The sequence below is a fragment of the Petromyzon marinus genome, chromosome 48 (genome assembly GCF_048934315.1).
Source record: "Petromyzon marinus isolate PM22_M1 ecotype Great Lakes invasive population chromosome 48, UKy_Petmar_22M1.pri1.0, whole genome shotgun sequence".
In the NCBI taxonomy this organism is placed as follows: Eukaryota; Metazoa; Chordata; class Hyperoartia; order Petromyzontiformes; family Petromyzontidae; genus Petromyzon; species Petromyzon marinus.
In genome coordinates this window covers 9,509,810-9,537,774 of record NC_133714.1, presented here as the reverse complement: position 1 = coordinate 9,537,774, position 27,965 = coordinate 9,509,810, and the positions used below count along the sequence as shown (strand labels likewise).

Here is a 27,965-nt window from a genome sequence, read left to right as displayed (position 1 = left end):
AATATAACCAGCTGTGGCTTCTGTCTATCTTTGCAGCGAACTTTTGAATTCGGCTACCTTTGGGAAAATGTGACAGCGTCCACAGAGGGACACAGGTTAGAGTGGTGTGGAACTGCCGCGGCCACTCCGATCATCCCCAAATTCAGAGATTCAAGACTTCTTACAATAAGCACACACACACACGTGTTGCGCGATACAGTTTATACCATCAGCAATAGGCACAACGACTGGTTTCCACTGCGTAACGTTGACTACCGTAGCAATCAGCCATCAACAAGAAAAACCCTGCACGCAAGCATTGCTCTACTTTGCTATCGAGTTGGCATTCGCGTGGCTTTTAAAGAGCGGCACCCGTACAAGGGCACTCCCCGCTTTGGTTTAACGACAAAGACTCGTCTAAATGTACGAGGGCACAAACTGTGGGCAGCACAATATTGCAGCGGTCATCAGGAATAGGTGGGTTTTTATTTTTAAATGGGAAGGATCCGTAAACAGCGACGGCGAGTTGTGGTAACACCGGCATGACGCTCCTCCGAGGGGGGGGGGGGGAGGGGGCACAGCCAATCACAAGCGAGCCTTTGCAAGCACACGGGGTTTTGAGACATGCTGTGGGTTACAACAGCTAACAAGATCACAGGTCTTCAGAACGTTCAGCCGTAGAGAGTCAAAAGCCTTTGTAGAGCTTCACCGAGACATTGTACTTGACAACCGTCAGGGTCAATGAAAATACAACAGAGTACAATCTAACGGGGTCATTTAAGCATCTCCCCAACGCGACAAGAGATTCGACACATTGCGTGAATCGGCGCTCATAATATTGCCTGCTGCACTGGCTGCGCGTGTAAACACATGGACCAATTCTATACAATTTTCTTCACATATAACCGGGCGTTTGTCGCTTGAGATCATATCCCATTTGCAAAATGCAAAGTTCAAATGATCTCTGCAACTTGGCGGTGATAACTCGCCCCTATACTGAATATGACCACGACGCACATGTGAGAAAGCCACGTGGTGTTTAATGTTCACGATGGCACTCGGCGCTTTTCCCAATGGTGCGGTCATATACCCACGTACACATCTTTGCAAGAGAGTTTTGTTTTCATGCAAAATATAAAAGGGGTTTCATTGCCTCCAAAAATAACAGTGAACGACTCGTTACACACATCAGTGGACAGATATCCACGCAACCACCCGCACTGAAAACTAGCAACGATGAGAAAATTAAGAACACATGAAAAAGCAAATTAAGCACAATGAAAACATGACTGAGCTAATGTTGATTTTTCACTGACCCTGGCAATTAGCCACAATGACAAAACACCGCAACCAGGCGGCCGACGGGGCCTGCACAGCCTCCACGTGGCTTCTACTCGTCCTTCTTGCTCGGAGATCCTTCCAGCTGCTTCTGCAAGAAGACAGAGTCACCGATTGATGTTCAGCCTCAAGTTTCAGGCGGTGAGAACTCAAGAGACCAGAACAGTGACTGCCTCCTGGGTCAATAAAACAACACAAAGTCTCGGACACATTTCTTGCTTCTAAAAGTTTTTTTTAATTGTATTCTAATTGTGCTCTCGGGGGCATCATGTTGGCCAAACATCCCAATATAGGACCACAGAGCTTGGGCAATTATTGTGGTACAGCTTATGAATGGCTTCCCACTTTTGTGTGATTTCCCATGCCTCTGCATCTTTCTTTTTCTGTTGAGACTGAAGGAAAACTACTCACGTCACAAATGACACCTCCTCATTACGTCACACGACAAAGAAATTTACATTTAGAACTTTTACAATGGTCCATTATGAAGCCTGTGTACCCCAGAAGATGACATCACAAAACAAATTCTCAAGTACCTTTCAATAGGTGGCACAAGTTCCATTGCATGTAAATGAAACCAAAACAGCTTATTCTAAAAGCTGCAATCTGCAAATGAAGCCACAAACCAAGCTTAACGGAGAATGGTTTTCGACCGCCATTGGTGGCCCTGAAACCGAGCTCGTGAACTCGCTACACGAGAGGAGCCGGTTATTCACCACACGTGGCCAAAACGTGGCTTCCTCTCGAGGCGTCAGCCAAAATGCCGTTTCGGTGCCATCCGCAAGGTCCCTTGGGAGCCCGCGGAGCCGCGAGGGCGCGCTGACGAAACGAGCACCTGCAGCTGAGCGTGCTCCTCCAGCAGACGATCGTACTCAGTCGCCACGCCCTCCGCCTGCGACTTCATCGCCCTGCACTCGTTCTCGGAGCGAACCAGCGCTGGCACAGAAAGGAGGCGACAATTTCGTGACAGGCGCCGGGCGATTTGCGCTACTTCGTCTAAAGCCACGCGTGTCCGGCGACACGACCGGCAACGAGTAACGGCAATCCTCGAGTCCCCTCTGCCGGCCTCATTAACGCGAGCATTAACAACAACACAACCTCTAACTGCGCCGTGCGTTCAGCCCGGCGGTGCCTGCAGTGCACAGTACAGGAAGCAGGTTCATCACGCATTTGTGCAAAGGTCGAGTGGTGTTGCGGTGGCTTTTCTCCGGGTTCCTGCCGCAAGTAAAAAAAATAAAACATTCATTGATGAAAGAGAACAATCTGGAAGGCGTTAGTTAAAAGAAGCCACCGCGGTTGGAGACCGCTACGTACATTCCCCGCGCCTGGCCCAAGAGGCGCGACTCGCCGGCTCTTCCAGCACCCCTTCTGCGATGCGTGTCGTTCCCCAGGCCGTACCTTTCTTCGTTGTGTCCAAATTCTCCTTGGCCTCTTTGAGCTCCCTGGAAAGTTTTTCTTTCTCGTCCGCCAGTTTGAGCACGCCGTCTCCCGCGCCCGACTCTTCGAGAGCCTAAACTCGCGCGACGGCGAGCATGGGGAGGGAGGGGAGGAAGGGGGGTTAGGGCAGCGCCAGGGCTCGTCGTGAACAGCGGCGCATGCATCGTCTCTCAGGCACCTGTGAGGTGGCTAGGAGGGGCCAGAGTGGAGTGTCCAGTGCGTGGGTGAGACTTCGCCAAGGATTGTCAGGGTGCCTCCCGCACGAAGCCTAACGCTTACGAATGGAATTTGCAAAACAACAGCATGCAAGGGGCTCTTCTGCATAAGAGTCTTGACACTCAGCGAGGCTTTTCCCCGGGTAGCAATAGTGTTCTCACCTTCACAATCTCCAATGAAGAAATGCCAACTCGTAAAAAAACACACACACACTCGTACATATCCTGTTGATCAGCTGGCCCTGTGGTCAGTTCCTAAATGTCAACGGTTTTACCACGACTCCGAATGTGCCCGTTAAAGCAACGATGTGCATTCAGGACAGGGCTCAAGGTTTCCCGAATTCTGGCTGGGTGCTGCTGTGCTTGGAGCATCGGCATCCCAAGCGGAAGGGCGAAAGGTTCAATGCTGGTCAAGGGGTGAACTCGGTGCATAATACACGCAGGGCTAATAAAAGGAGCACCACCTTGTGGGAACTCGGGACGGTGGTTGTTGGGCGAGGGAGCCCGGGCACCTTGCCACCGACGTGGAATCACCACAAACCTGGCTCACAATGGCCAAGAGAGAAGTGCTGCTGAATGCACGTTGGAGCGAGGAGACAGCCCTTGGCTCTTCACCTCCCTCTCAAGGCTTTCTCGACCAAGCAATCGGCGCAATTTACAGTCCTTCTAAATCCACTGCTGGATGAAGGCTTCCCAGTGCCGTGTCAGTCATGGGGATCCTTCCACCGTACTTCACCGCGCTGGTCGGTGCGGGTTGGCGAAGGGAGGGTCCTGCCCACGGCCAATTTATCAATCACTCGCCACCACTGCTAGCCATGGCTGGGAAACGAACTCGGGCTGGCAGGTTCAACAGCTCGGTGCGCTAGCCACCGCTCCACCCACCCCCCCCCGTCCACCGCTATTGCACAACGCGGCGGCGGCGGCGGCGGCGAGTGACGGTGGAATGGCGACGACGTGGGGGGCAGGGCGAGGCATGGGGGAGACCTGTTTCAGCTTCTCGTTCTCGTCCATGTACTTCCTGGCCGCGTCGCTCGCACCCTCCGCCTGCTTCTTGAAGGCCTCGTTGGTGGCCACCAGCGTGGCCTGCTGCGAGATGAGGATCACGAGACGGCGCAGGACGCTGCAAGCGGCACGGGACGGGATGGGGGGGTGGGTGGGCGCGTCAAGCAACAAACGCGCGCACCGATTAACGATTAGTTTCCGTCTGTGCGCAAGGCACGATTCGACTCCGGAATCGCCGATCATCTGCCACCGCGGTGAATCGCTGCCTCTACATGAGCCAATTGCATACAATCTGAAAGCGTGCGTGTCAGGCCAACGACTTATTCCAACAATCAGGCATATTTTTTTAAAACTATGCATCAGATAGTCACCTTGGGGATGAAACCTGGTGGCCATGCACCGTTGTAATGCAGCACTGTGTAGCCAGCGTGGGTTGGTGGATCGCACAACTAACCGTACTTCACCCCCCTCGCCCATGTGGGTTTTGTCCTGGCACTCCAATTTCCTCGCACGCGCACGCTCGCGAACGGTTTTGGCCACGCCTCCCAGGCAGCCGATGGCAGCGCCGGTTCCGGCTGCCCCGCCGCTTGCCCGCGGATTGCCTCCGAGCGAAAGCTGCGCGCGTCAACAAAGCCTACGGCGAGGCGAGTTGCGACGTGCATCAGCGACGCTCCGTTCCAATTAAAAATGAATCAACCACCGCGACGGCTCGACGGGAGAGGCCGCCTCATATCCGTGGCACCGCCCGCGTGCGCGAGGGCACCGCCGCCCGTGGACGCCCCCCGCGCCGGGGGCCTCTCTTCGCGACGACGCGTCGCCCCCGACGGCTTCAGGGCGGCGGCGAAGGTCCGACGCGGTTCCGCCTGTCCAGCGCGCGAGCGACGCTTACAACCAGAGCAGCAGCGCGAAGCCGGAGATGTAGAGGTTGCGTTGCGCGCGGAAGAGCTTCATGTTGACGTGGTCGATGGCCATGGGGTTGTTCTTGAGGTCCACGTTGTCGCTGGTCGAGTACTTGCGCGACTCGCGCCATCCGTCTGCGGAATCGTCGCAGTGAGCGGGGGATCTCTACGCCGCTGTGCAGCGCGGCACAAGCGGGCCGCGCGGCGCTGCGGTTCAAAGCCCCGCCGGGGCGCTGAAGGCTATCGCCGTCATCCCTCGACGGGGGCGACAAGAACGAGTTAAACAACAGTTTTGATTTAAAGCTTTTGTTGACTGCAGGGATTCATATTCTTGGTTCTTTCGGTAAAGTCACCACGTAGAAGGGAAACAATAAAATAATACAAATATTAAACAATGAAATTATCACGACGTTCCGGACTGCAACACAAGCAATCATCATCAGGTGTGAAAACCACAGCAAGAAAATGTGAAAAAAGTGGCGTTTTTTTTTTAACGTTAGCACTACGGAGAGCGATTTGGCAGTTATTTAGATGGACGAGTCCATCTATGTTCAGAAAAAAGGGGGAGACGAAAATAATGGATGCGGTCTGAAAGCCACCATAAGCGTGAGCAATCAATTAAGACCCGAAATGGTTTATCAAATCCTTCCAATGATTGCTAAGCCAGAATCCATCTTCTCGGTTGAAATTGTCTCTGTGATTGTATATGTGGATAGCCTCATGAACGAATCTCTCATGATAGCCAGATGGCTTGCAAAGAACACAAAGCAGACCTAAAACACGGAAGGACCAACACCTCGGCCGTGGCAGATAACTGTAATAATTCAGTAGGCTCACATGACATTGACTTCTCCAAGACAGAGGTTCTTTGCAACCCATCTGGCTACCATGAGAGATTCGTTCATGAGGCTATCCACATATACAAACACAGAGACAATTTCAACCGAGAAGATGGATTCTGGCTTAGCAATCATTGGAAGGATTTGATAAACGATTTTGGGTCTTAAATGATTGTTCACGCTTACGGTGGCTTTCAGACCGCATCCATTATTTTCGTCTCCCTCCTCCTCTTTTCCGAACATAGATGGACTCGTCCATCTGAACAAATGCCAAATCGCTCTACGTGGTGCTAACGTTAAAAAAACCGCCACTTTTTTCAAATTTTCTTGCTGTGGTTTTCACACCTGATGATGATTGCTTGTGTTGCAGTCGAAACGTCGTGATAATTTTATTGTTATATATTTTTATTATTTTATTGTTTCCCTTCTACGTGGTGACTTTACCGAAAGAACCAAGAATATGAAGACAACAGTGCTTTTAAGTCCCGTCACAGGAATGTGGAATTTCCTCCACTTAAACCCGGGGGCCGCCGATGGCGGAGAGCACTGCCCCGGTGCCCATTTGCCACGGGCCTAGCCCCGCGCCCCTGCCACTCGTGCCCGCTGGCGAGCTGCGTACGCCACCACAACAGCTGTCACTCGCTCACCGATGAACAGGAGCACGAGGACGAGGATGAAGACGTTGAAGTAGAAGTTAGCGTAGTTCACCACGATCGTGAGCATGCGCGACCGGAATATCTTCTGCCATCTGCAAAAACGCAGGAGCACGGACAATTTTTACACGTCAGCATTTTTTTTTTCCATCGATTACAACTCCAACCACGCGATTGCCGCCGAGGATAGATCGTCAGGGTAGCCCACCGGAGTCACCCGGATATGCGTGGATACCACCTGAGATTGTAAAAAAAAATATTTGTGTGTCTTTTATGGTACATAACTGGTGATGAGTCATATCACGAGGTCATCACAGCTAATGCGTTGGCGCTACCACACCTTGCCGTCGCCGGTTGCCTTCTGCTAGATCCTGCAGCCGTTGTGATTCTTGACACCCTTATATATACGCATGTTAGAAACTCCATTGGTTTGTTGGGCTCTACGTCAAGAAGCTCATGAGTATATTAGATCACGCGGAGTTGAGTAAGGGCTCAATTGTACCGGATGGATCCAGGGAACTTTGGTATCGGTGATGAGCGATGTGTGAACGATTCGAAGGTGATCAAAACGCCGCGCCCGGAGGGTTACACCACGCTAATCGCGGTGAGTGGTGGTGCTACCTATCAGAGGTGAGAGCAGGGGGCCTCATGCACAAAGTGACTGGGCGGGCGGTAGAGGGTGAAGCCCAATGACGCTTGAGGCCACTCGTGTTTCATTATGTATGCTGAACTTCTTTCGCAACGACTTCTGAGCCAGGCGGCTCAGAGGTCGGAGCGCCGAGTCGGCACCACTGAGATCCTGCGTTTAAATCCAGGCTCGAGCTGCGTGTGGTTAAAACGAGTTCTCAGGCGCAGCGAATTGATAGATCTTGCCCGCCCAGTTCACCAATGACTGCACAAACAAAGATGGGCATTACATTTTGCTCTGCACTGAGTTTGGCTCAATTCCAGCTCTGAAAATTAAAACATCGGTTTTGTTGTCATGCAATGAACCGTATTCTCAGAGTTGGACGGAAAGTGCTGCCCTCTGTGTTGTAATCCAGAGGTCACTTCAATTGATTTCAGATGTAGTTCCACAGGGCCATTCGCTGACACGTCGGGGGTACACTTAGTCTCATGGCGTCACGCCGACAGCACAATTGGGACAAACTTAGGGAACTTCCCAAATATATAATAATTCATACAAGCCCAGTATCTTTGATTTAAAGCTTTCGTGACTGCAGTAATTCATATTCTTAGTTCTTTCGGTAAAGTCACGTTGTTTTATATATATTTTATTATTTTGTTGTTTCCCTTCAACGTGACTTTACCGAAAGAACTAAGAATATAAGCTCAGTATCCCTGTCTGGAGGGCAGGCTGGTACTGGCTTGTGGATGACAATGCTGTGACAAGCAATGCAAAGGAGCGGCATAGTGTCGCTTAGCATATTGAATAACTCGACTCTATTTTTTTCAAACACTCAATCGTCCACGAACGTCTTATCACCTGCGAACGTCGTGGGGTCCCATTATCATCAGCCATCGCTCACAGCACAGGTGCAAAAAAAAAAACACAACTGTGGAAATGTTGCCATCAATAGGGCGAAAGCAATAGCACCCATAAGAAACTCCTGTCTATTCGTTAGCATACATTAGTTGGCTTTATCCACAGCACAACTGAATAGGAACCGACACATTTTTTTAACCACTGAAGGGCGCTACCAATATTGGCATCTCCTTCTCCGTATGGCTGATTTTGATGCAACCACACTGAGGTGGTTGAGCCTGATTATTGCATCATGAGCAGCGGAGAATGTCTCTGTGACGATGCCTCCTTAGTATTGGTGAATCAGGCATCAGGTTGTTGTTCTAGGTTCCGTGGTTCTGTTCTGAGTGACCACAGTCGCGCACCGGATAATTTTTTATTTATTTTCCATCAGTGCATCACGGCATCCGCATCTGCTGCCACGGTTTGTACGGACGTGGTTTAGGGTTGCCCATGAGCTTGTGTGCCCCGGAAAACTAGCGCAGCAGAGCCGTGCGGCACACTTGTGGTGGAATCGGCAGTGGCCGCCCACCCCCCCCCCCCCCCCACCGCAAGCAAACCACGAACGTTACAGCCCAGTGAGAGCCGCCCGGAGACACAAGTTTCTCCTCCACGTTTTGGATGAACTTATCCCAAAATCTTTCTGTCACGCGGAAAATCATCAGGCATTATCATCCTGTGCAGTCAGGACGCTCGACTGCTTTTAATGGAGCGAATGTTTACGTGAAAGAAAAAGTTACAAACGTTTAAAGTGAATGAAAACAAAATCGGCACTGTATTTATGTAGCCTTGTGCTGCACTGCATTCACCGCAAAGCTGCGTTGATGCTGCCCCCGAAGATTAATTAACTCCAAAACACTTTCCACAAAACTGAGTTGAGCGAGGCAAAAAATCTAAAACGTTTACACTTTGATCTCGTTCAGCTATTCACACCCCCCTCGACACTGTGGCGAGGCTGGGCCCCGCCTGGGAAGGGTTCAACGTCCACCCAGCGGCGGCTCAAGGTCATCAACGGAGACGCCGCTCGCGAGCACCGGAGAAGCAGCGACGCGCGTTCACCTGCGTTCCGGTTGGACAGGGCGCTCACCGCGTGGGAGAGATGAACGGGAGGCACAGGATGATGAGGATGAAGACCTCGAAGTAGAGGAACGACGCCACGGCCGTCCACTGGAGACTCATGGTGGCTCGCAGGCGGCTCCGCAGGGTGGCTTCGCTCGACCGGTTCAGTGTCGCGGCAGCGCCCTGCGCCACAGCAAAGGGGAGGCCGCCGTGCGATTGGCGGTGCCGGGTCACGTCGCGAAGTCTCGCCGCACGCGCGCACACACACACACATCGGCGTCGTCCAGCAAATGCGATGTTTCACGGGCGTGGCCGAGCTTGGAGTTCCGGCAGTTGCGTCTGGGATGCAGCTCTCGGTATATACCTCTGCTGCGATGGACACCGTTCCACGTCTGTACGAAGCTGTTCGCCATCATCAATGATTCTGCTCCAACCGCCCTCATTATCATGGTTTTCCTTCTTATCTCCAACGCAACCGACATCAGTGTTGTCACTGCAGCCACTCTCTCGTCCTTCCGTCCCGTTCCTTCTCTCACTGCTATTGCCTCGGTCTCACGGTCGTTGCTACAGCTGCTGTCAGCGTTAGTCTCCTCCTTGTCCCTCCGCTCCTGCTTCTTTCGTGGTCACCGACCGCTCTCAGGAGCCGCATCCCCAAATTCTGTCTCCGATCTCCGCGGCGCGTTCTCCACACTCGGACCCGACTCCTCTGGTCCACGCTGTGCGCATCGCCCCCCGCCCTTCCTCCCCCCTCCTTGGATGTTTGTCCAACTTCTTTCGCACCATACGTAGCCCACCGTGCCCCTCCCCTTGCGCCTCTTCACTCTCTGCTCGCCCACCTGGGCTTTGGAACTCTGTTCTTTCGTCTGTCCCTGCAGCCTCATAGTGCCCGGATTCAAGAAGCTCACCGCTTCTCACTGCACACGTTGATTGCATTGGTCTTTGCCTACGCAGCTGATGTAAAACATGACAAACCTCTTGCAGACAAAAACAGCACATGGAAAATTAAACAACCCTCTCCATCTGAAGCCACTTCCCCCAGGCAACAGCCTCATCATCACGGTGCTATTCGCAGATCGATATATTGCTTTGAAAAAATTAGGGTATTCTTAGAATTCTTACAATGCACTTAGCTATGTACTGTACAAAGCTTACAAGCTCAGCAGAGCAAAAACCGCACTTTAAACTGTGGTCACTCTGTTCCTCGTCTCTGTAACGCAATGCCCAGAGAATTTGGAACACTGACGCTAGAGCAGTGGTGGGCAATCCGGACGGGTCGGTGGGGCCACAAGAGCAGCCCTCCTTCACCACAGTGGGCCGCGTCACATCACGACCTAACGCATCGCCCCGCCAGACACACTTAGACCAGGCCACTACGAGGGGCTCCACGGGACGCATGCGGGCCGCGGGCCGCAGATTGCACACCACTGAATTAGAGCTTCCGCAGAATTACCCTGAATGAAAGGAACATTATTATTGATCTGTCGAGTCGTTGTGTGTCCGATAGTTTCTTCAGTAAAAGGTAACGGTGACGAGCGAGCATTACTGCAGCGGAGCGAACATGGTGAGAGCGCGACTCTCAAGAGCGCTGGGGTAGGAGAGGAGCGGAGGACGGCACCGGATGGGAGCAAGTCTGCGCGCGCGTTATCCGGCAACAGTGGAAAGGCGGTTTTGCGCACTGTGCTACGAATTTGTGTGCGCAGTGTACATCCAGCAACTGAGTTCGATTCCCAGCCGTGGCTATCAGGTGGGCGAGTGACATGGGGCCTAACCTAGGTTGATTCAACCTTAATTGAGTTCTTGGTGCAGGGTGTAAACATCAGCACTGGGGCGACAGAGGCGGCTGGGAATGGTGCCGTCCTTTCACTGTTCACTCCGACACGCCTTTGCCAAGTATTCTTTCGTCCGGGACAGAAAAATAATACTCATGTGTGCAACAGGACTTTAATGCGGTGAATCCAACCACTAAGCACTCATCACTGCAGCATCCATCATTCTTCCAGAAAGTAGCAAGTTCGTGCATTACATGATGCATAGGTATGGGGGGGGGGGAGTTAGCGGGGTTTTTAACGTTAAGCCATCCTGGCAAAAAAAGTTAAACAGATGAACAACTGGCCATTCCCACCCGGCGTTACTCATCCTGTTCTAGCCACCACCTGTGAATTCCAGCTCAAGCGTATTGAGATCGGGCCTATCACACGCCCACATCCGGCTATCACATACCGAGACTGGGATATCGCAGGCCGAGATCCATAAAAAAAATGGTGAAGGTAGGAAGCACTGTTGTGGCACCATAGAAAAACAGTACAACACTGTTTTTTTTATGCACCCCGCCGCCTATAATACCTATCATGCATGGTGCTGGTCTCCAAGCGTCACCAGGCACATCACGACTTAGCACCCCAGACGGCGGCATTCGGGGTGATTTGGTCAAAGGCCATCTTGCTGTGAGTCTCATCTAAACGAACGGGGGGGGGTGGGGGCTTACTGGCCTGGAAAAAAAGTTGACAATGACTCGGGCGAAACGGAGTGCCAAGAGCTCCACCAATGGGACGAGTCCGCCACTCAAGCTGATGAAATCCCCGCGATCGTGACGATGCCCTCCCCCTCCTTGCTGGCACACACTCGGCACTCGCAAGAGCTCGGCCCATCCCCTTCAGTACAGTAGGCGATGTGGCAGTCAGCTCAACTCTCTCTCCCGCTCTCGCTCCACGCCCCTCTGCCGCTCCCCACCGCCTCTTGCCGACACGGCCAAGGACCAAGGACAGACACCCACGTGTGTCGCGCACATTTGCCAACAGCGCCGCCCGTGCACGCAAACTCCACAACCTCGCCTCACGGATGTCACCAGAGCACATGCCAGCAAGAACACAGGGGGTGGGGGGTGGGGAAGGAATTATCCGTATAATTACATTTCAGTGGGGAATGTTGACGGAGGTTAGCAAATGGAAATCACGAGGCACCGCAGAATGCGTAGGATTCGGTGGGACTTCCTTAGATGGTCACACGCTAAGACTCCTCGGTAGGGCAGGCGCGTGGTGCAATCACGATGGCTTGATGCAGAGCTGTTCCTGGAACCTTCTTAAGAGTGATTACTTCATAACCATTGCTCTCGATTGAAATCCAACACTGGGCACCACGGTGATCATCAGGTAAAAACATACCCGTACAAACAGAGAGATAGAGCGGAGACAAGAATTAAGCAACACAATTTGTATGCATACAGGTTCTAATCTATAGATGTTGCACAAAACGTCGAGCTGTGGGAGGCCTGTTCATCACAGGGCAGGGGTGTAAATGTACTGCATTGTTGTAAGAGATGGCACTGACACAGGAAGAGAAGAAACAACACACAGACGTTGGTACAAGCCAAATAAAGAAAAAAACACAAAAGAGGCGTAAATGGAAATTCACAAAGTCAGACAGCCACCGTCTCTTTCCATAAGCCAATGAAGCAGCACGCGTCTCAGGAGGCAGTCAGTTGCGTACCAGTGGCGGAAATTGCACGGTCCTATGGCAGTGGCAATTTCATCCACCATACAATCACGACTGTCGATTTCCCACAACAAAAGCGAAGCTCATTTTATCACACACCGAGGGACGATAGGACTGCAAGCGATGCTATATGCAACATAGAATACACGATAATGCGGTTTTAGTCCGGGGTGAGCGGAGAGATGTTGTTAAAGGGGGGCTACCAGAGGAAATTCTGTCCATGACAGATTGCACAATGGGGTAATCAGAATGTTTATTTATACTGGAGGAATCCCACGAGCTATAAAGCTCTTTTTCACAGATGTCCAGTGTAATGGCACCGTGTACCGAGCCCACCACGTGACGTGCACCCAGCACACTGCTCGTGGCATCCGCTACGGCACATGGGAAATTAAAAAACTCTGTCCACCAGCGGGGTGCACACACCCCGTCTCGACCCGCAGGATCACGGATCACCCCTGTGCAGTAGAACACAACGTGGCGTTTTCGTGAAGCAATAACCCGAGCCGACTCCCCCAAACGCTAACTTAAAAAATTATCATCGTATTCTTGTGCATGGCAGTATGTCCAGGAGCTGAATGTCAACGTCGAGGTCTCCTCGCCACGACTGGGAGGGCTTCACGAGAGTTTGTGTAGTTTGTTCCTCCGTTGAAGTAGCGCAGCCGACAGCGGGCTTCACGAAATGGCCCTTAGTCTGGGTTGCATTGCCACTGCTGAGGCTTGTCTTTAAATTTTCCAATTACGCATCATCATTACGATTGCTTACCCAGGAAAACCTGAGCCTCACGATTCATTTTCATGAGGGTTCTGCCAAACTTTTGCAGTGGGGGTGGGGGGAGGGGCAACGCCTGGCAGGTACATTCCGAGGAATTTTTTGTGACATTTTTTTCAAATGTGTACCATGACACCGGCAACACCGTGGCCTACTTGTACTAAACACCCTGCGGTTGACGATTAGGGCCCCCGATTCAAGAATACGTTTTAGTTCGCTACTGTAATCTCATTTCCATTGTCTCGCGTTTTACTCACGCCACGAGCCTCAAAATGCAACATGATTCGGGCACAATGAGCATACATGCTAAAACATGGCGATCCTTACAAACTCGCCTTTTGCCCGTCCATGGACGGGTGTATTGCAGTAAATCTGAAACGTGCAAGCGAAAAGCAGACCGCGACGTGATATATATATTCATTGCATCAATGCGCGGTGACACAGACCTATTTCATTTTAAGGTTATAATATCTTGTCCATCATGACGTCTTTTTTACTTTGATGTCTCAACAGCGTTACGGAGAGATCACGTGACGTGAGGGTTCTGCCTTTGTAGTGAGGGTTGTGAGTTGACGCCGAGGAGGGGGGAGGAGGCGCCTCGACCCCCATGTGGAGTGACGTCAGCCGCTAATCATTATTAATGGGGGAGGGGGGGGGGTTGTCCATTCGGAGGAGGGTGCTGCATGTGGAGTGACGTCACCTGCTCATGATTATTAATGAGGTGGTGGGGTCCATGTGGAGGACGTGACCTGTTCATGATTATTAATGAGGGGAGCAGTTCGATGTGGAGTGACGTCACTTGCACATGATTATTAGTGATGGGGAGAGTACTCCATATTGAGTGACGTCACCCGCTCATGATTATTAATGAGGGGTGGGGGGTCCATTGGAGGACGTCACCTGCTCATGAATATTAATGAGGGGGGGGCTGGTCGATGTGGCGTGACGTCACGAGCGTTAAGGACAGACATTCCTGGGTGATCATAGTAGGTATGCCATTCCGCGCACGTGCGGGGGAGAGCATGGAAATCCACGCCATCAGAGGTGGCATTCTGATTAAAGCACCAGGAAACGTGCCTGACCTCGCCTGACCTCGCCTGACCTCGGGAGCCGAATCGAAGCTGGGCCTGGATCGTAGTGCCTTTGACGTAGGGCCACCTCCATCAGCAAAGAGGCGTTGCAGGGCGAGTCGCCGCGAGTCCCACGGACGTCTACGTACGGCGCGGAGGTTCAACCATGCCGCTTGCTGGACATGCCCTCGCCACCGACGAAGCGCCCTGACCAGCTTCGTCGAAGTTCGGTCAAATGACCGCTACGGCGTGGCGAGGCCCTGATGGGAACGAGAGGAGGAGGAGGGAGGGGGGGTGGTGTACACGACGCGCGTGGCGGAGCCGGGGAAGGTTTCACGTTTCACGGTGGCGGGCTGCAGCAGCCACAGCGGGAACGCGCGACACTGGGGTCACCGCTAGAGGTCACTACGACTGCAACTGCGAACCCAATTCTCCGTCTCGCCTGCCCAAAACGAGCGTGGACACAAAGCGAGTGGTGGAAATTCGACATTCCCGCGGCGAGACCTGGCAAGTGCGCAACCGCACGGAGCGTCCCTCGTTTTAATCCACCCCCTCCTCTCGGCAGGGATGATGTGCTGGGCCGAACCCGACCCCAGGACGTGAGAACGTGGTGTACGGCAATTGTCTCCGGGCAATGGAGCGATGCCTGCGGTTGTAACGGCGGCCCGCAGTGAAACACGACACCACCTGCACCGTGCACCCACCGTCCCTCGCCGAGGGCTCATTTACGTCGCGATTCTTACGGCTCAGCGCGAATTGCAACGGACGGGGAGGGCCTCGAAAAATCAAACGAAGGGCGCGCCCATTGGGGAAGCTGCTTTAGAGCAAGCCATCTCTCGTCGTCGTCGTCCCTCGCGTCTAGAGGCGTCCGGGAATCTCTGGCCCAGCCCCGGGGCCTGCTTCACCCGTGCGCCTCGGGACATTCACCCTTGAGGCCGGTGAGAATCTCTCTCCACCACCTCCCCCCCAGGCGACTCGAGCATCCCTGCAGAAGAGACGCGGGCAGCAGCAGCAGCGTCGTCGTCTTGCGGTGCCGCCTACTGCTGCGATGGTGGTGGCTGTGGTGGTGTTTGTGGTGGTGGCTGTGGTGGTGTTTGTGGTGGTGGTGTTTGTGGTGGTGGTGTTTGTGGTGGTGGTGGCTGTGGTGTTTGTGGTGGTGGTGTTTGTGGTGGCTGTGGTGGTGGTGTTGGTGGTGTTTGTGGTGGTGGTGGCTGTGGTGGTGGTGTTGGTGGTGGTGTTTGTGGTGGTGGTGTTTGTGGCGGTGGCTGTGGTGGTGGTGTTTGTGGTGGTGGTGTTGGTGGTGGTGTTTGTGGTACAAACAAACCCTCAGCGCAACAACAACTGCGCGGGCCTTCACAGGACGCCACGACAGAACCACGTGTCTGGCAACAGCTCGGCACCGTCGTTGCGACGCCACTGTCTCGGAACGTCGCCTGCTTTACATTTCCCTTTTACGGTACGACGCTTTTGAGTTAGCACAAACAAAAAAGGGCTCGCAATGGAATCGCATCGCGGAATCGCGCCCAACGATTGGAATCGATGCGGGGGGGGGGGGGGGGAGTGTTGCGTATCGGGCGACAGCGTTTAACCCACGCGTTCTCCGATTCCACAATCGACACAATAAGAGTACGTGCGGGAATCGATTCCACCCTCACACGCACACTCTCGGGCGAGAGAGAGGCGCCGAGCGATGGCGTCGGAGCTCGCGGCCGGGGAGCGGAGAGCCTGCGGCGGCGGCGGCATGCGGGGTGGGTGGGTGAGGGGCAGACTCACGCTAGCCTCCTCCTCCTGCTGCTGCTGCTGCTCCACTCGCAGAGCCGCACTGCTCCCGCTGTCCGACCTCTCCCACGGCCGCTCTCCTCCGTCTCTTTCTCTCCGCGAGCTGCACTCGCCGGAAACTGATTTTTAACGTCGGGATGACGTCAAAGGTTTTTTTATGGCGTGCGTGACGTCATCCTTAATGTTCACCAGCCGGTGACGTGTTACGCCCACGAGGTGTGAAAACCATGACGTTTGCTTGTGCTGCAGTCGAAACGTCGTGAGAATTTTATCGTTTGGTATTTTTATTACTTTATTGTTTCCCTTCTACGCGGTGACTTTACCGAAAGAACCAAGAATATAAGTAGAACGTGTTTATATTTATTTAAAGTTGCGCATTTTCATGTGACGTCACATTTCTCAAACACCCCCCCCTCAACGTCACAAATCGTTAACACGTGTCTGACCACCCCCCCCCCCCAGGTGCGTGACGTCATTTATGGACGGCCCCTAAGATCGTCTTGCATTTCCACATTGTGCAATGGCTCTCTTGACCTGGGGTACAGGCTGCACCCCCTGGGGGTGCGAGATGCCCTTTCTGGGGGATGCGAGGCATGGCCAGAATTTGTCTAGAAGCTAAATGATCGAAAACACAAATTAAGGCACCGGCCACGTAAGCACAACTAATTTGTTAATCAAACCCAATGTATTAAAGATTATACATTTTACTTTACAATCGAGAACCAAATGGGGGCGCAGGGCTGCAGTAAATGTGAAGGACCACTGCCCTCAAGGATCAACTGAATAAGCACAACTCTTCAGTCTCAGCCCCGACAATTCCCCTGGAATTTGAGACCCGCGAAACCAGCACCAGTGCAGGATTACTCGTGCGGGACCTGTAGCATATGTTATAAAGGGGCCCAATTTTGTTTTATCAAAACACGTAAATAACACATTCCTGCGGAGGGAGCTGGTAGGGACGTTGGGTTGCTCGGTCAATGGCCAGGGTCAACGGTGGCAACCACCACGTGGTGTATTCCGCAAATATGCCCGACTGTGAGGGCGGGCACAAGCCGGCGTGAGTAGGTTAAACGTTGAGTTTTATAAGGGCACCACGGGGTGACCAGCCCCTCCCCACCCGGCCCCACCCTCCCCACCCAGCCCCTCCCCATCCAGCCCCTCCCCACCCTCTCCACCCAGCCCCTCCCCACCCTCCCCTCTCCACCCAGCCCCACCCCTCCCATCATTGGATTTACGACGGACGGACGGACACAATAATTCCCTGTGGGCTGGTGTAACCAGGAGGTTCCTATCAGTATTAAAACATGTACATTTTGAACTTGCGTAGTAAAGTAATTGTATTTTTTTTTGCATTTGCTCTGCAGCCAGATAATACGATAAATCGCTAACCTTAAACACCCAGCTGTTCATAAAAGTTAAAGGCGGTATAGTACTATAGTAATAGAGCAAGTTCAGAATCACTTAACTGTTATTATTGACTCTCTGTGTTGCATTGCATTACATTTCCTAAAATTTTGCCTATTTCTCTCTCTAAAATTTACCAGCCTCTCATAGGTCCATTCGCTCTTTCTCTTCCCCGGCCGCTTCGGGGTGGATTTCCTCACATCTCTCTGTGTGTCTCTGTAAAATTTCACACTTCTAATTTTAGCAATCCTTGGAGATTGTAATAAACCAGGCTATACGTTAACTGTGTGTTAGCCGGCTCTCTGTGTTGCATTGCATTACATTTCCAAAAAAATGCTACATTTTGTTTTCTGAAACGGCCTGCTTCTCTCTCTAAAAGACTCTCATCTTTCTCTCCCTCGGTCGCTTAGGGGTGGATTCATTGACATGCTAACTTCTCTGCTCCAGTAGCGGCCCCAGCAGACCCACCTCTCTCTCTCTCTGCCCCACCCCCCTCTCTCTCCATTTAAGGCCTCGACACAGAGGCATTGGGTCTCTGTGTGTCTATGTTGTGTGTCTCTCTCTGTGTATGTCTCTGTGTTGTCTCTCTGCTTGTGTGTCTATCTGTGTGTCTCCGTGTCTGTGTTTTGTCTCTCTCTCTCAAATTTAGTTCTACCTGATGACGGTTGCTTGTGTTGCAATCGAAACGTCGTACTCTATTATTTAATTTATTTTCTTTCTACGTGACTTTACCGAAAGAACCAAAGAGAAGTTGATAGCTTGCAAGCATTTAGCGCGGGGCCCTTGAAAGCGCGGGGCCCGTAGCTACTACTTGTGTAGCCACTACATGTGTATCTACTACATATGTGGCTACTTGTGCAGCTACTACATATGTAGCTACATATGTGACTACTGCACATATGTAGCTACTGCATGTGCCACGAGGATAATCCGGCACTGGCCCGCAGCTGCGTGCTGGCACGCGCTGGGGTTGGCCCCCGTCTGGGCCGCGCGAGGGAGAGTCGTGGGAGCGCACGTTCCACGCTCATTGTGGAAAAATGTCTCTGTTGCGATCATTCCCCTCTGCTCCCCACTCATCCCCTCGTCCCTTCTGTTCCATTCATTTTCCTAAATCACAGCCGAGGAATACAGCCGAGTGTGTTTTAAACATTCACGAACTGGCATTTTTCTGAATATTTTCCAGGTCTGTGTCATTACTCGACAGAATAAAAAAAGGAACAAATATTTAAAAATAAATGTTGCCGTGTAGTGACTGGAGCCGTGAGTCTTGTGTCCAGAGACCCCACAAGAGACCAAGGCCGCTACACTCTGAGCATGGTGACGCTTTGACATGGTGTGACACACTCCTGTTTGTGTACTTACGCATTTGTACTCATTTATTTATATTTATTTTAGTGACTTGCTTACCTTTTCTCTATTTGGCACTCCTACCTTTGTTGCGTATTGTTTATTGTTGTAATTTGCTCGCCCGCCCCTACTGAACATCGGTGAAAAAGAGCTTCATAGCTAATCGGATTCCTCCTCCAGGATAAATGCAGATTCTGATTCTGCCGCTCTGCTCGTCACACCAGAATCAGAATCTCTATTTATCTCTCTGCTTATACAGAGATCACTAGCGACGTCAGTCGGTGTGCACGACTCACCATCGAGATCATACCCAGCAAGGGGTGATTTAAATGAGTACCGCTTTGCGGGGGGCATCGATGATGACCGCACCCTGGAGGTGGTCGCTTCTTTTTGCGAGAACGAGGAATTTGCACCGCTGGCTCTGGGACACCAGCGGCGATGGTCGCTGTGAAGTGTTCGTTGGAGCAGCGACATAGCGTCACTCTGATGTTCCCTTCACATGGGTTCGACTTCCGACTCGCTCGCCGTGTATCGCCCGTGCTTTTCTGCTTTGACAAAACAGAATTTACTTTAGCCAGAATACCAATCTACAGTGCACGATGAGTAACACAATATGCTTGTACAGACACAATATGACATAATAAAGTAACTACTGCGCGACTTTACGACTACAAAGTGGTGGAATCGGCCACCAACAATCATCTTTCCCGTCACCTGGGGCACTGGGGGGGGTGGGGCAGCACGTACCCCCCCCCCCCCCCCCAATGATCCGATCGAAATCCATAATTTCGATCGGATCATTGGGGTTTATTAGTAATAAATGGGCATTTTGCAACCCCCACTGCCACTGTGCAGCATATTATTACATTCCAGGGACTATGAGATGATAGGACAATAGTCTGAGTCCATAATTGGCAATAAGTAACGGCAAAGCGGTTATAAGTGACTCACAGAATTGTGCGCGGTTGCGTATACAGAGTCCACGACTTCCCTGAAGGCATCGACACCTTCAGCGAGCGCGATGCCGATCACACAACGCGGTTCGAATTCGACCCTCGATCGATGGCTGCGTCATTGCCGCACACGCGTCGAGTAACAAGCAAGGGACAAGTCCTTACTAACTAACAACTCCTTACTTACTAGCAACTCCTTACTAACAACTCCTTACTTACTAACAACTCCTTACTAACAACTCCTTACTAACAACTCCTTACTAACAAACTCCTTACTAACAACTCCTTACTTACTAACAACTCCTTACTTACTAACAACTCCTTACTTACTAACAACTCCTTGCTAACAACTCCTTACTTACTAACAACTTCTTACTTACTAACAACTCCTTACTAACAACTCCTTACTAACAACTCCTTACTAACAAACTCCTTACTAACAACTCCTTACTTACTAACAACTCCTTACTTACTAACAACTCCTTACTTACTAACAACTCCTTGCTAACAACTCCTTACTTACTAACAACTCCTTATTTACTAACAACTCCTTACTAACAACTCCCTACCTACTACAACTCCTTACTAACAACTCCTTACTTACTAACAACTCCTTACTTACTAACAACTCCTTACTAACAACTCCCTACTTACTACAACTCCTTACTAACAACTCCCTACTTACTACAACTCCTTACTAACAACTCCTTACTTCCCACCAACTCCTTACATACTAACAACTCCTCTATCATTTTAATTGCTGGAGGGGTTGCCCCCCACTACCTGAAAATCCTGGCTCCGCCATTGACCTGGGGTCATCATCACTTCTAGAGACCGTAAGAATGGCTTCTCGCAAGCACTTCCTGTATGCAGCCTCTTAACCTACGTGACTCGGACCTGGGGTCCAAGTGTTGAGCGTTTGGATAGCCCTGGTTCATCCCTCTCTTTATTTATTTTAAACTATGTTTAAAATATTCTTGGTTCTTTCGGTAAAGTCACGTAGAAGGGAAACAATAAAATAATAAAAATATAAAACAATAAAATTATCACGGCGTTTCGACTGCAACATAAGCAATCATCATCAGGTGTGAAAACCACAACAAGAAAATTTGAAAAAAGTGGCGGTTATTTTTAACGTCAGCACCACGGAGAGCGATTTGACAGTTTGTTCAGATGGCCGAGTTCATCTATTTTGATTTAAAGCTTTCGTGACTGCAGGGATTCATATTCTTGGTTCTTTCGGTAAAGTCACGTAGAAGGGAAACAATAAAATAATAAAAATATAAAACATAAAAAAATATATTGTTTTATATTTTTATGTTTATTATTTTATTGTTTTCCTTCTACTTGACTTTACCGAAAGAACCAAGAATATGAGTCCATCTATGTTCGGAAAAGAGAAGGGGGGAGACGAAAAATAATGAATGCGGTCTGAAAGCCACCTTAAGCGTGATCAATCAATTAAGACCCGAAATGGTTTATCAAATCCTTCCAATGATTGCTAAGCCAGAATCCATATTTAAAATGTCAACAACAACAATACATGGGTGATGGGAATCAATATACAAATGTCCAGGAGTCCGCGACACAATATAATCATCGCTCTTAACATTACCTACTATAATCACCCAGGAATGTCCTTAACGCTCGTGACGTCACTCCACATCCAGCCCCCCTCTTTAATATTCATGAGCAGGTCACGTCCTCCTAATGGACCCCCCCTCACCCCTCATTAATAATGTAATCACCAATATGGACTACCCCCCCCCCAACTAATAATCATGAGCAAGTGACGTCACTCCACAGTCCACATCGTACAGCCCCCCTAATTAATAATCATGCGCAGGTGACAACCTCCAAATGGACACCCCCCTCCCCCCATCATTATTACCTACTATAATGAGCTAAAAATGTCTGTGTGCAACGCCCGTGACGTCACCCCACGTCGACCAGCCCCCCTCATTATTAATCATGACCAGGTTACGTCCTCCGAATGGACACCCCCCTCCCATACCTACTATAATCACCCAGGAATGTCTGTCAACGCTCGTGACGTCACTACACATCGAACAACTCCCCTAATTAATAATCATTATAAGGTGACGTCCTCCAAATGGACACCCCCCCCCACCCTTCCTAATAATTAGCGGCTGACGTCACTCCACCAGGGGGGCGAGGCGCCTCCTCCCCCCTCCTCGGCGTCAACTCACAACCCTCACGTCATCACGTGATCTCCGTAACGCTGTTGAGACATCGAAGTAAAATAGACGTCACCGCGCCCTTACAAACTGCACGCGCATTCATGCAATGAATATCACGTCGCGGGCTGATTTTCGCTTGCAAGTTTCAGATTTACTGCAATGCACCCGTACGTGGACGGGCAAGAAAGCTAGTTTCCAAAGAGTCGATGCCATCTCCTTGCCAAGAGTGGCTTGGTGTCAGCGCCGAATTAAGCTAGTGCGGGCCTTGTAATCTCTGTTATAAAGGGGCCCTAAATAAAAAAACACGGAAATATTAAAACACAAAATTTGTAACACGCATGGTAAAGTAATTGTATTTTTTTTATTTACTACACAGCCAAATAATACGACAAATCGCTAACCTTAAACACCCAGTCGTTCGTAAAAGTTGAAGGCGGTATAGTACTATAGTAATAGAGCAAGTGCAGAATCACTGAACCGGAATTGATAGCTTGAAAGCGTTTAGCGCGGGGCCCTTGAAAGTGCGGGGCCCGTAGCTACTGCGCCTGTGTAGCTACTGCGCCGTGTGTAGCTACTGCGCCGTGTGTAGCTACTGCGCCGTGTGTAGCTACTGCGCCGTGTGTAGCTACTGCGCCGTGTGTAGCTACTGCGCCGTGTGTAGCTACTGCGCATGTGCAGCTACTGCGCTTGTGTAGCTACTGCGCTTGTGTATCTACTACATGTGTAGCTACTCAATTCTAGATTTAAAGCTTTCGTGACTGCAAGGATCCATACTCTTTGGTTCTATTGGGTGACTTTACCCAATAGAACCAAAGAGTATGTGTAGCTACTGCTTGTGTAGCTACTGCATGTGTAGCTACTACGATAATCCGGCACTCCTCGGTGTCCACTGTGGCTTGCAGGCCTGGACCCCTTTGGCTTCCTTCCTGACTGGTCACGAGGTGGATTTGTGGAAGGCGTGACCAGTCCGACTCCGTCACCATCCGCTCTATTGTCCCTGCAAGGCCCCTCTATTCATGTCGCCCCGTGGTGGTGCATGGCGCACGTGGCCTGTAGTCCAGCGCTGTGGAGTGTGAAGGGGTTGATGGACCACACGCGCGGTGTACAAGACTCGCTTCGGCGTCGAGGTTGCTATACTCTTTGCTCGCCAGAAAGCGGTTCAGCAAAAAATGTGGACTCCACCGATTCCGCAATTCCCTCCCCGTGGTCTCTTCTAGCACATTGGTGAACCCCGGTAAGTTCCTGAGTCTGATAATTGTTTTTTTACCCTTTTATCTGGCAACAAAACTGACACGTTTTTTACAAGGAGTCGTGTTGCTTCCTATCTGCCGTGCTGGCAGCAGCGATCTTTTGTTGCTGACCGATGTTGAGCTACCGACCTTACGCTCTGCAATCGGAGTGAAATTAATAAATAACTAGATAAATACACGAGAACGCGTGGGATAATATAATCGGTGTAAACATTTCATTTACATGTTTATTTTGAACAAAGACTGTCTTGTTCAAAATCTAATTTCACCATAGGTGTCACCACGGGAGACAAATGCGTTCCCGTTCGAGTATCGCACAGCGATCAGATGACGACCTCATGCCTGAGTGCAGTCCCAGAAAGCGGATTTCACGAAGTGACTCCTGGACGGACGCTTTGTGTTGCGCCCGAAACGGCGTGATTTATTTTATTTTATACCTACGTTGACTTTACCGAAAGAACCAAAATAGTATGGATTCCTGCAGTCACGAAAGCTTCAAATCAAGTTTGCAGGGGATTGGTCGGGCTCGTCATACGGCAACGCAATCAACGTAGCGTTAGAATAAGCCACGTGGCAAAGCAAAGTCAACGGAGGAGGCCCATCCGTTTCAAAGACAAGGGATATACAATTAACAGAGCGTGTTTGTTTTGTATGTTTTTTTTATCCACAAGCATGTGTGGTTAATGCTGACTTGGTGTATATGTTTGGTGTTTGAACATGTTAACACCTCCTGTTGTATTGGCAGGAAGGGTAAAGCCTTTTCTTATGATTAATTTTGATCGTTTTTGTTTTTACGCAGTCATTGATGACCGCACCGAAACCGTCACCACACTCCGCTAAGAAGCGCAGTTTAACTATGGGCGAGTGAAACGCGGAATCAAACGCAGGGCCGCAGTGGTGATGGCTCTGCGCCGACAGCATTTCCTTTTTGACACCGAGCAGGCATTCGCGACCAATAGTATCCATAATAAGAGGGGTTTTTGGGTTAGATCGCGTACATATAAATGCCTTGCTAAATCCGCCACCAGCCGACACAGCCATTCAGTAAGGATTTGTCGCGTAAACAGAACGTGCCAATTCGTTACTAGTACAGCACACCGGCGTGTTGGAGAGTACACTCCACAACTGTTTAGAATTCGAGTACAGTTCGACGTTTCGCCGGTGATTACAACCAGCATCATCGGGCCACATGTTTTGTTTCCGTGACAAACCCTCTTACTAATTGGCTGTGTCGGGTGGTGGCGGGTTTAACGGCACATTTCTGTTTACGCGATATAACCCAAAACCACCTCTATTACGGAGCATTGTCATTACGAGCCACCCGGCCACCTCCAACACCCCCTGCAGTGGTTAACCTGCTACACTTGAGCACGTGGCGTCGTCCTAAGCCGTGGTGTGGGTTTCGAACTCGGGGGGTCTCAGCTGCGTGTCTCAGTGCAGAGAAGCGGGCACGGCACAAAGCCCCCCCCCCCCCCGCCGCACTCTCCCCGCCCGAGACAGCCGCGCGTGATTTTGTCATTTGGTGTTTTCTTAAATCAGATTTAGGGAATTGTTCTTGCAAGTGGCTTCCTTGATATTTTTTTGTTACGTTTCCTGTCTTCCTGTCTCCAGGGCATCTGTTAAACGTGCATGGGAAAGAGGCCTGCGAGACAGCCCCAACGTCCGAACTGCAGAAGCGTTCACGTCTCTTTGACTGCCGACAGCGCACGCTGGGCCAACGCAAACCCCACAAAACTGGGCGCGGAATGTTTATCTTTCCACGATTGCGTAAAAAGCTGTTGTTTTTGGCCGTGCGTGAAATATCAGATGTCAAGGATTTCGTTTTCTTCAGCGCAACTGGCATTTCCGATCGTCGCCCGAGTCATTAAAAAAAAAAATTGGTTCAACTCTTCGCAACTGTTGCCACTTGAGCTTTTGAAGCGAAGTTTGTCGCAGTCAGCCAGCACCGTATGTCGGCAGTCCAGAGACCGCAAATCGACTCCCTCAGGGTCGGGCTCGGGATGTTGTTGCCAGCTCGCTCAGTGGGAGGTCGCTCCGTCTCATCTGCTGCGACAGGGGTCCGAAAACTTCCTCCGCATCGCCCATCGGCGCCGCCGACCCCCCCCAGCCCCCCCCCACCCCCCCACTGCTCTCCCGCACGCCGAGCCCTGGCTTGGATCCGTCCGGACGGAGGGCGGATCTGGACCGGCACCGTCACGGCGCCAGTCCCATCGGCTGTCCGAAGGAACTCGTGGGTTCGTGAGATCTGTCCCGACACCGGCCTCACCGGGCAGGGGGCCTCCTGGAGTCTCCACTTGGCGCAACTACGGCTGTCATTGCCCGCGCCAATGCTCCTCACTCACTTCTCAGAGGGGGGGGGTGGGGGGTGCCACTTGCGCCGAGAAGACATCACCAGCGTGAGGGCCGCCACACATTTTGAAACCATTGGGGGTGTGTATCATCATCAACACGATGACGATGTTGATGATGATGATGGGGGGTGTGCATCATCAATACGACGACGATGTTGATGATGATGGGGGGGTGTGCATCATCAACACGATGACGATGTTGATGATGATGATGGGGGTGTGCATCATCAACACGACGACGATGTTGATGATGATGATGGGGGTGTGCATCATCAACACGACGACGATGTTGATGATGATGATGGGGGTGTGCATCATCAATACGACGACGATGTTGATGATGATGGGGGTGTGCATCATCAACACGGCGACGATGTTGATGATGATGATGATGGGGGGTGTGCATCATCAACACGATGACGATGTTGATGATGATGAGGGGGTGTGCATCATCAACACGATGACGATGTTGATGATGATGATGGGGGGTGTGCATCATCAACACGATGACGATGTTGATGATGATGGGGGGTGTGCATCATCAACACGATGACGATGTTGATGATGATGATGGGGTGTGTGTATTTTCCTGGGCCACACGTCAGGGGCCGCACTAAAGGCCACCAGGGCCCGCCAGTGGCACTGCGGGCCTTGCGATGAAGAGCACTGTGGCCTACGCGCTCCCGATGGTGTTGATGGCTACCGACTCCTGTTCCATCCAGACTCAAGATCCTCCTCTGCTCCTCGCCGTCTCTTCTCTTTGAGATGTGTGCAGAACGAGCGCGAGATGTCCACGTGGGATGGAGTCATTGGCGCGCACTTTAGACAGTTGAGAGACAGAGACGGTTATTGTTGTTGTTGTCTCTGGAAGGACGTGTTTGTTGCTCCGCGAAGTTGTTCAATAAAGACGCATTCATCGTTACGAGACCATATCCTGAGTGCAGTCACCTTCGACTTCATAATTAGCGAGGTGCCAAGTGAGAAGTAAACATCATCAACAGATGCATGGATCACCACAAGGCCCTCCCGGTTCCCTCCTGATGCAAGCCCCGCTGTCGTGGAGCGCGTCTTGAGATGCATTTGCATTTGGAAGGTCTACAACCTCCACATTCTAAACTAAATCCATAATCTGGCCTTGTACAACCTTCAGGTAAGGCTGATGCGACCGATTGACGCTGTGGCCATCAGCCCACTGTGGCGTTATAAAACGAGTGCCACTTCGCGGTGAGTCGACAGTGTTTGCTCAAACCAATCGGTGGAGGAAGGCCGCCCGGAACTCTATATCATTGGCGCTGTTTGACCACACTTCGCCGTGCTGGTCAGTGAGGGTTTGGACAACCCATTGAGATGGGGCGTCTCGTTTGCAAGGGTGCCCAGGGCGTCGCCTGACACAAGCAAAGGCACGATGACTCGCGTACACGCTTTGTGTTGTTGGCCGGGAGTTGAACTCGGCGGATGCGTAGTGCAGCGCATTGACCGCGATGCCACCAATCCGCGCTCCCAGTCTTTACCGAAAGGACCAAACAGTATGGATTCCTGCAGTCACGAAAGCTTCAAATCTGGCTTGAACGTTTTGAAAAGGAACCAATCTATTAGCGCACAACGTGGTGGTCGTGCTGAAGGCTTCACGGGGTATTGGACATCGGCAGTCAGAACAGCGTCGATGTGTTGCGTAACAACAATGAACTCCGGTCATCCTCGTAGTGGCTTGTGGCTGACCTTTGAACAAAGACGGTGGTCACCGCATCGCGCGCTTTCAGATGCGCTTCTGCGGCCGTCTGGAACGCTCTCCCTTCCGATATTGGGAAGCCACTGGAGCTTTGCGCTTTTAAATCATCATCTCGATTCAAAACACCGCTTCATTAGAATTGCTTTTCGTGTTTAGTTTGTTGCCCTTCCCCGCGCCTCCAATTAGCACGGTGGGGCTGTGTACGGTGTGAAAGAAGTTCAACATACATACGTACAATGAGACAATGCCACGTGTTACCCAGGAAAGGCTCACCGAGGCTCGAGACTCTGAAACCAGAATATTTAACACTGGAGGAATCCGATGAGCTATAAAGCCCTTTTTCACAGATGTGAGGTCGAAGCGGGCCAGGATAGTCCTGCGTCACGACGTTTTGCCCAATTCCACGACTTCTTTGGCGTGTGGGGAGGAAACCGGGAGAAAGAAAAAAACTGGAGAGATGCCACGCGTCTTCTTTGGTTCTTTCGGTAGTCACGTAGAATGAGAATAATTGAAGCTCTGTCGTCCCGACAGGTCTGTACCTTTCACCTGAAGACGGCCGCTTGGGTTGTGGCCGAAACGTCGTGATAATTTTATTGTGTTATTTTATTATTTTATTCTCATTCTACGTGACTTTACCGAAAGAACCAAAGAAGATGAATCCTTGCAGTCAC

The 27,965-nt window shown here is 51.1% G+C and overlaps 1 protein-coding gene and 1 long non-coding RNA gene across 4 annotated transcripts; one reads left to right on the top strand and one right to left on the bottom strand.

The window, feature by feature from the left end:
• Positions 1–186: 186 nt before the first annotated feature.
• Positions 187–16,214, bottom strand: BCAP31 (B cell receptor associated protein 31). Of its 3 annotated transcripts, none has more exons than XM_032980221.2 (8): positions 16,054–16,214; positions 8,975–9,129; positions 6,357–6,457; positions 4,861–5,005; positions 3,954–4,089; positions 2,716–2,827; positions 2,153–2,253; positions 187–1,408 (listed from the first exon to the last, which is right to left on the bottom strand). In XM_032980221.2, exons 2-8 carry the CDS (start codon positions 9,064–9,066, stop codon positions 1,370–1,372), a joined length of 726 nt encoding a protein of 241 aa, XP_032836112.1. In that variant the 5' UTR covers positions 9,067–9,129; positions 16,054–16,214; the 3' UTR covers positions 187–1,369. The 3 variants fall into 3 exon arrangements, with proteins under 3 accessions (XP_032836112.1, XP_032836114.1, XP_075930636.1); XM_032980223.2 differs by lacking the exon at positions 16,054–16,214 and adding an exon at positions 15,605–15,741; XM_076074521.1 differs by lacking the exon at positions 16,054–16,214 and adding an exon at positions 14,313–14,458.
• On the top strand, positions 15,924–26,490 carry LOC116957823 (uncharacterized). Its single transcript, XR_004405252.2, has 2 exons — positions 15,924–16,028; positions 24,826–26,490. It is a non-coding gene; the product is annotated as an uncharacterized LOC116957823 (long non-coding RNA).
• Positions 26,491–27,965: the final 1,475 nt, after the last annotated feature.

What these genes read in the sequence shown, in the direction of transcription:
- BCAP31 (XM_032980221.2), bottom strand. Translation starts at nt 9,066, where the DNA reads ATGAGTCTCCAGTGGACGGCCGTGGCGTCGTTCCTCTACTTCGAGGTC. An exon ending in CCGTTCATCTCTCCCACGCG is followed by an intron (nt 6,458 to 8,974) that starts GTGAGCGCCCTG and finishes GCGTTTTTGCAG; the next exon opens with ATGGCAGAAGATATTCCGGT. An exon ending in TTCGCGCTGCTGCTCTGGTT is followed by an intron (nt 4,090 to 4,860) that starts GTAAGCGTCGCT and finishes TGCCGCTTGCAG; the next exon opens with CGTCCTGCGCCGTCTCGTGA.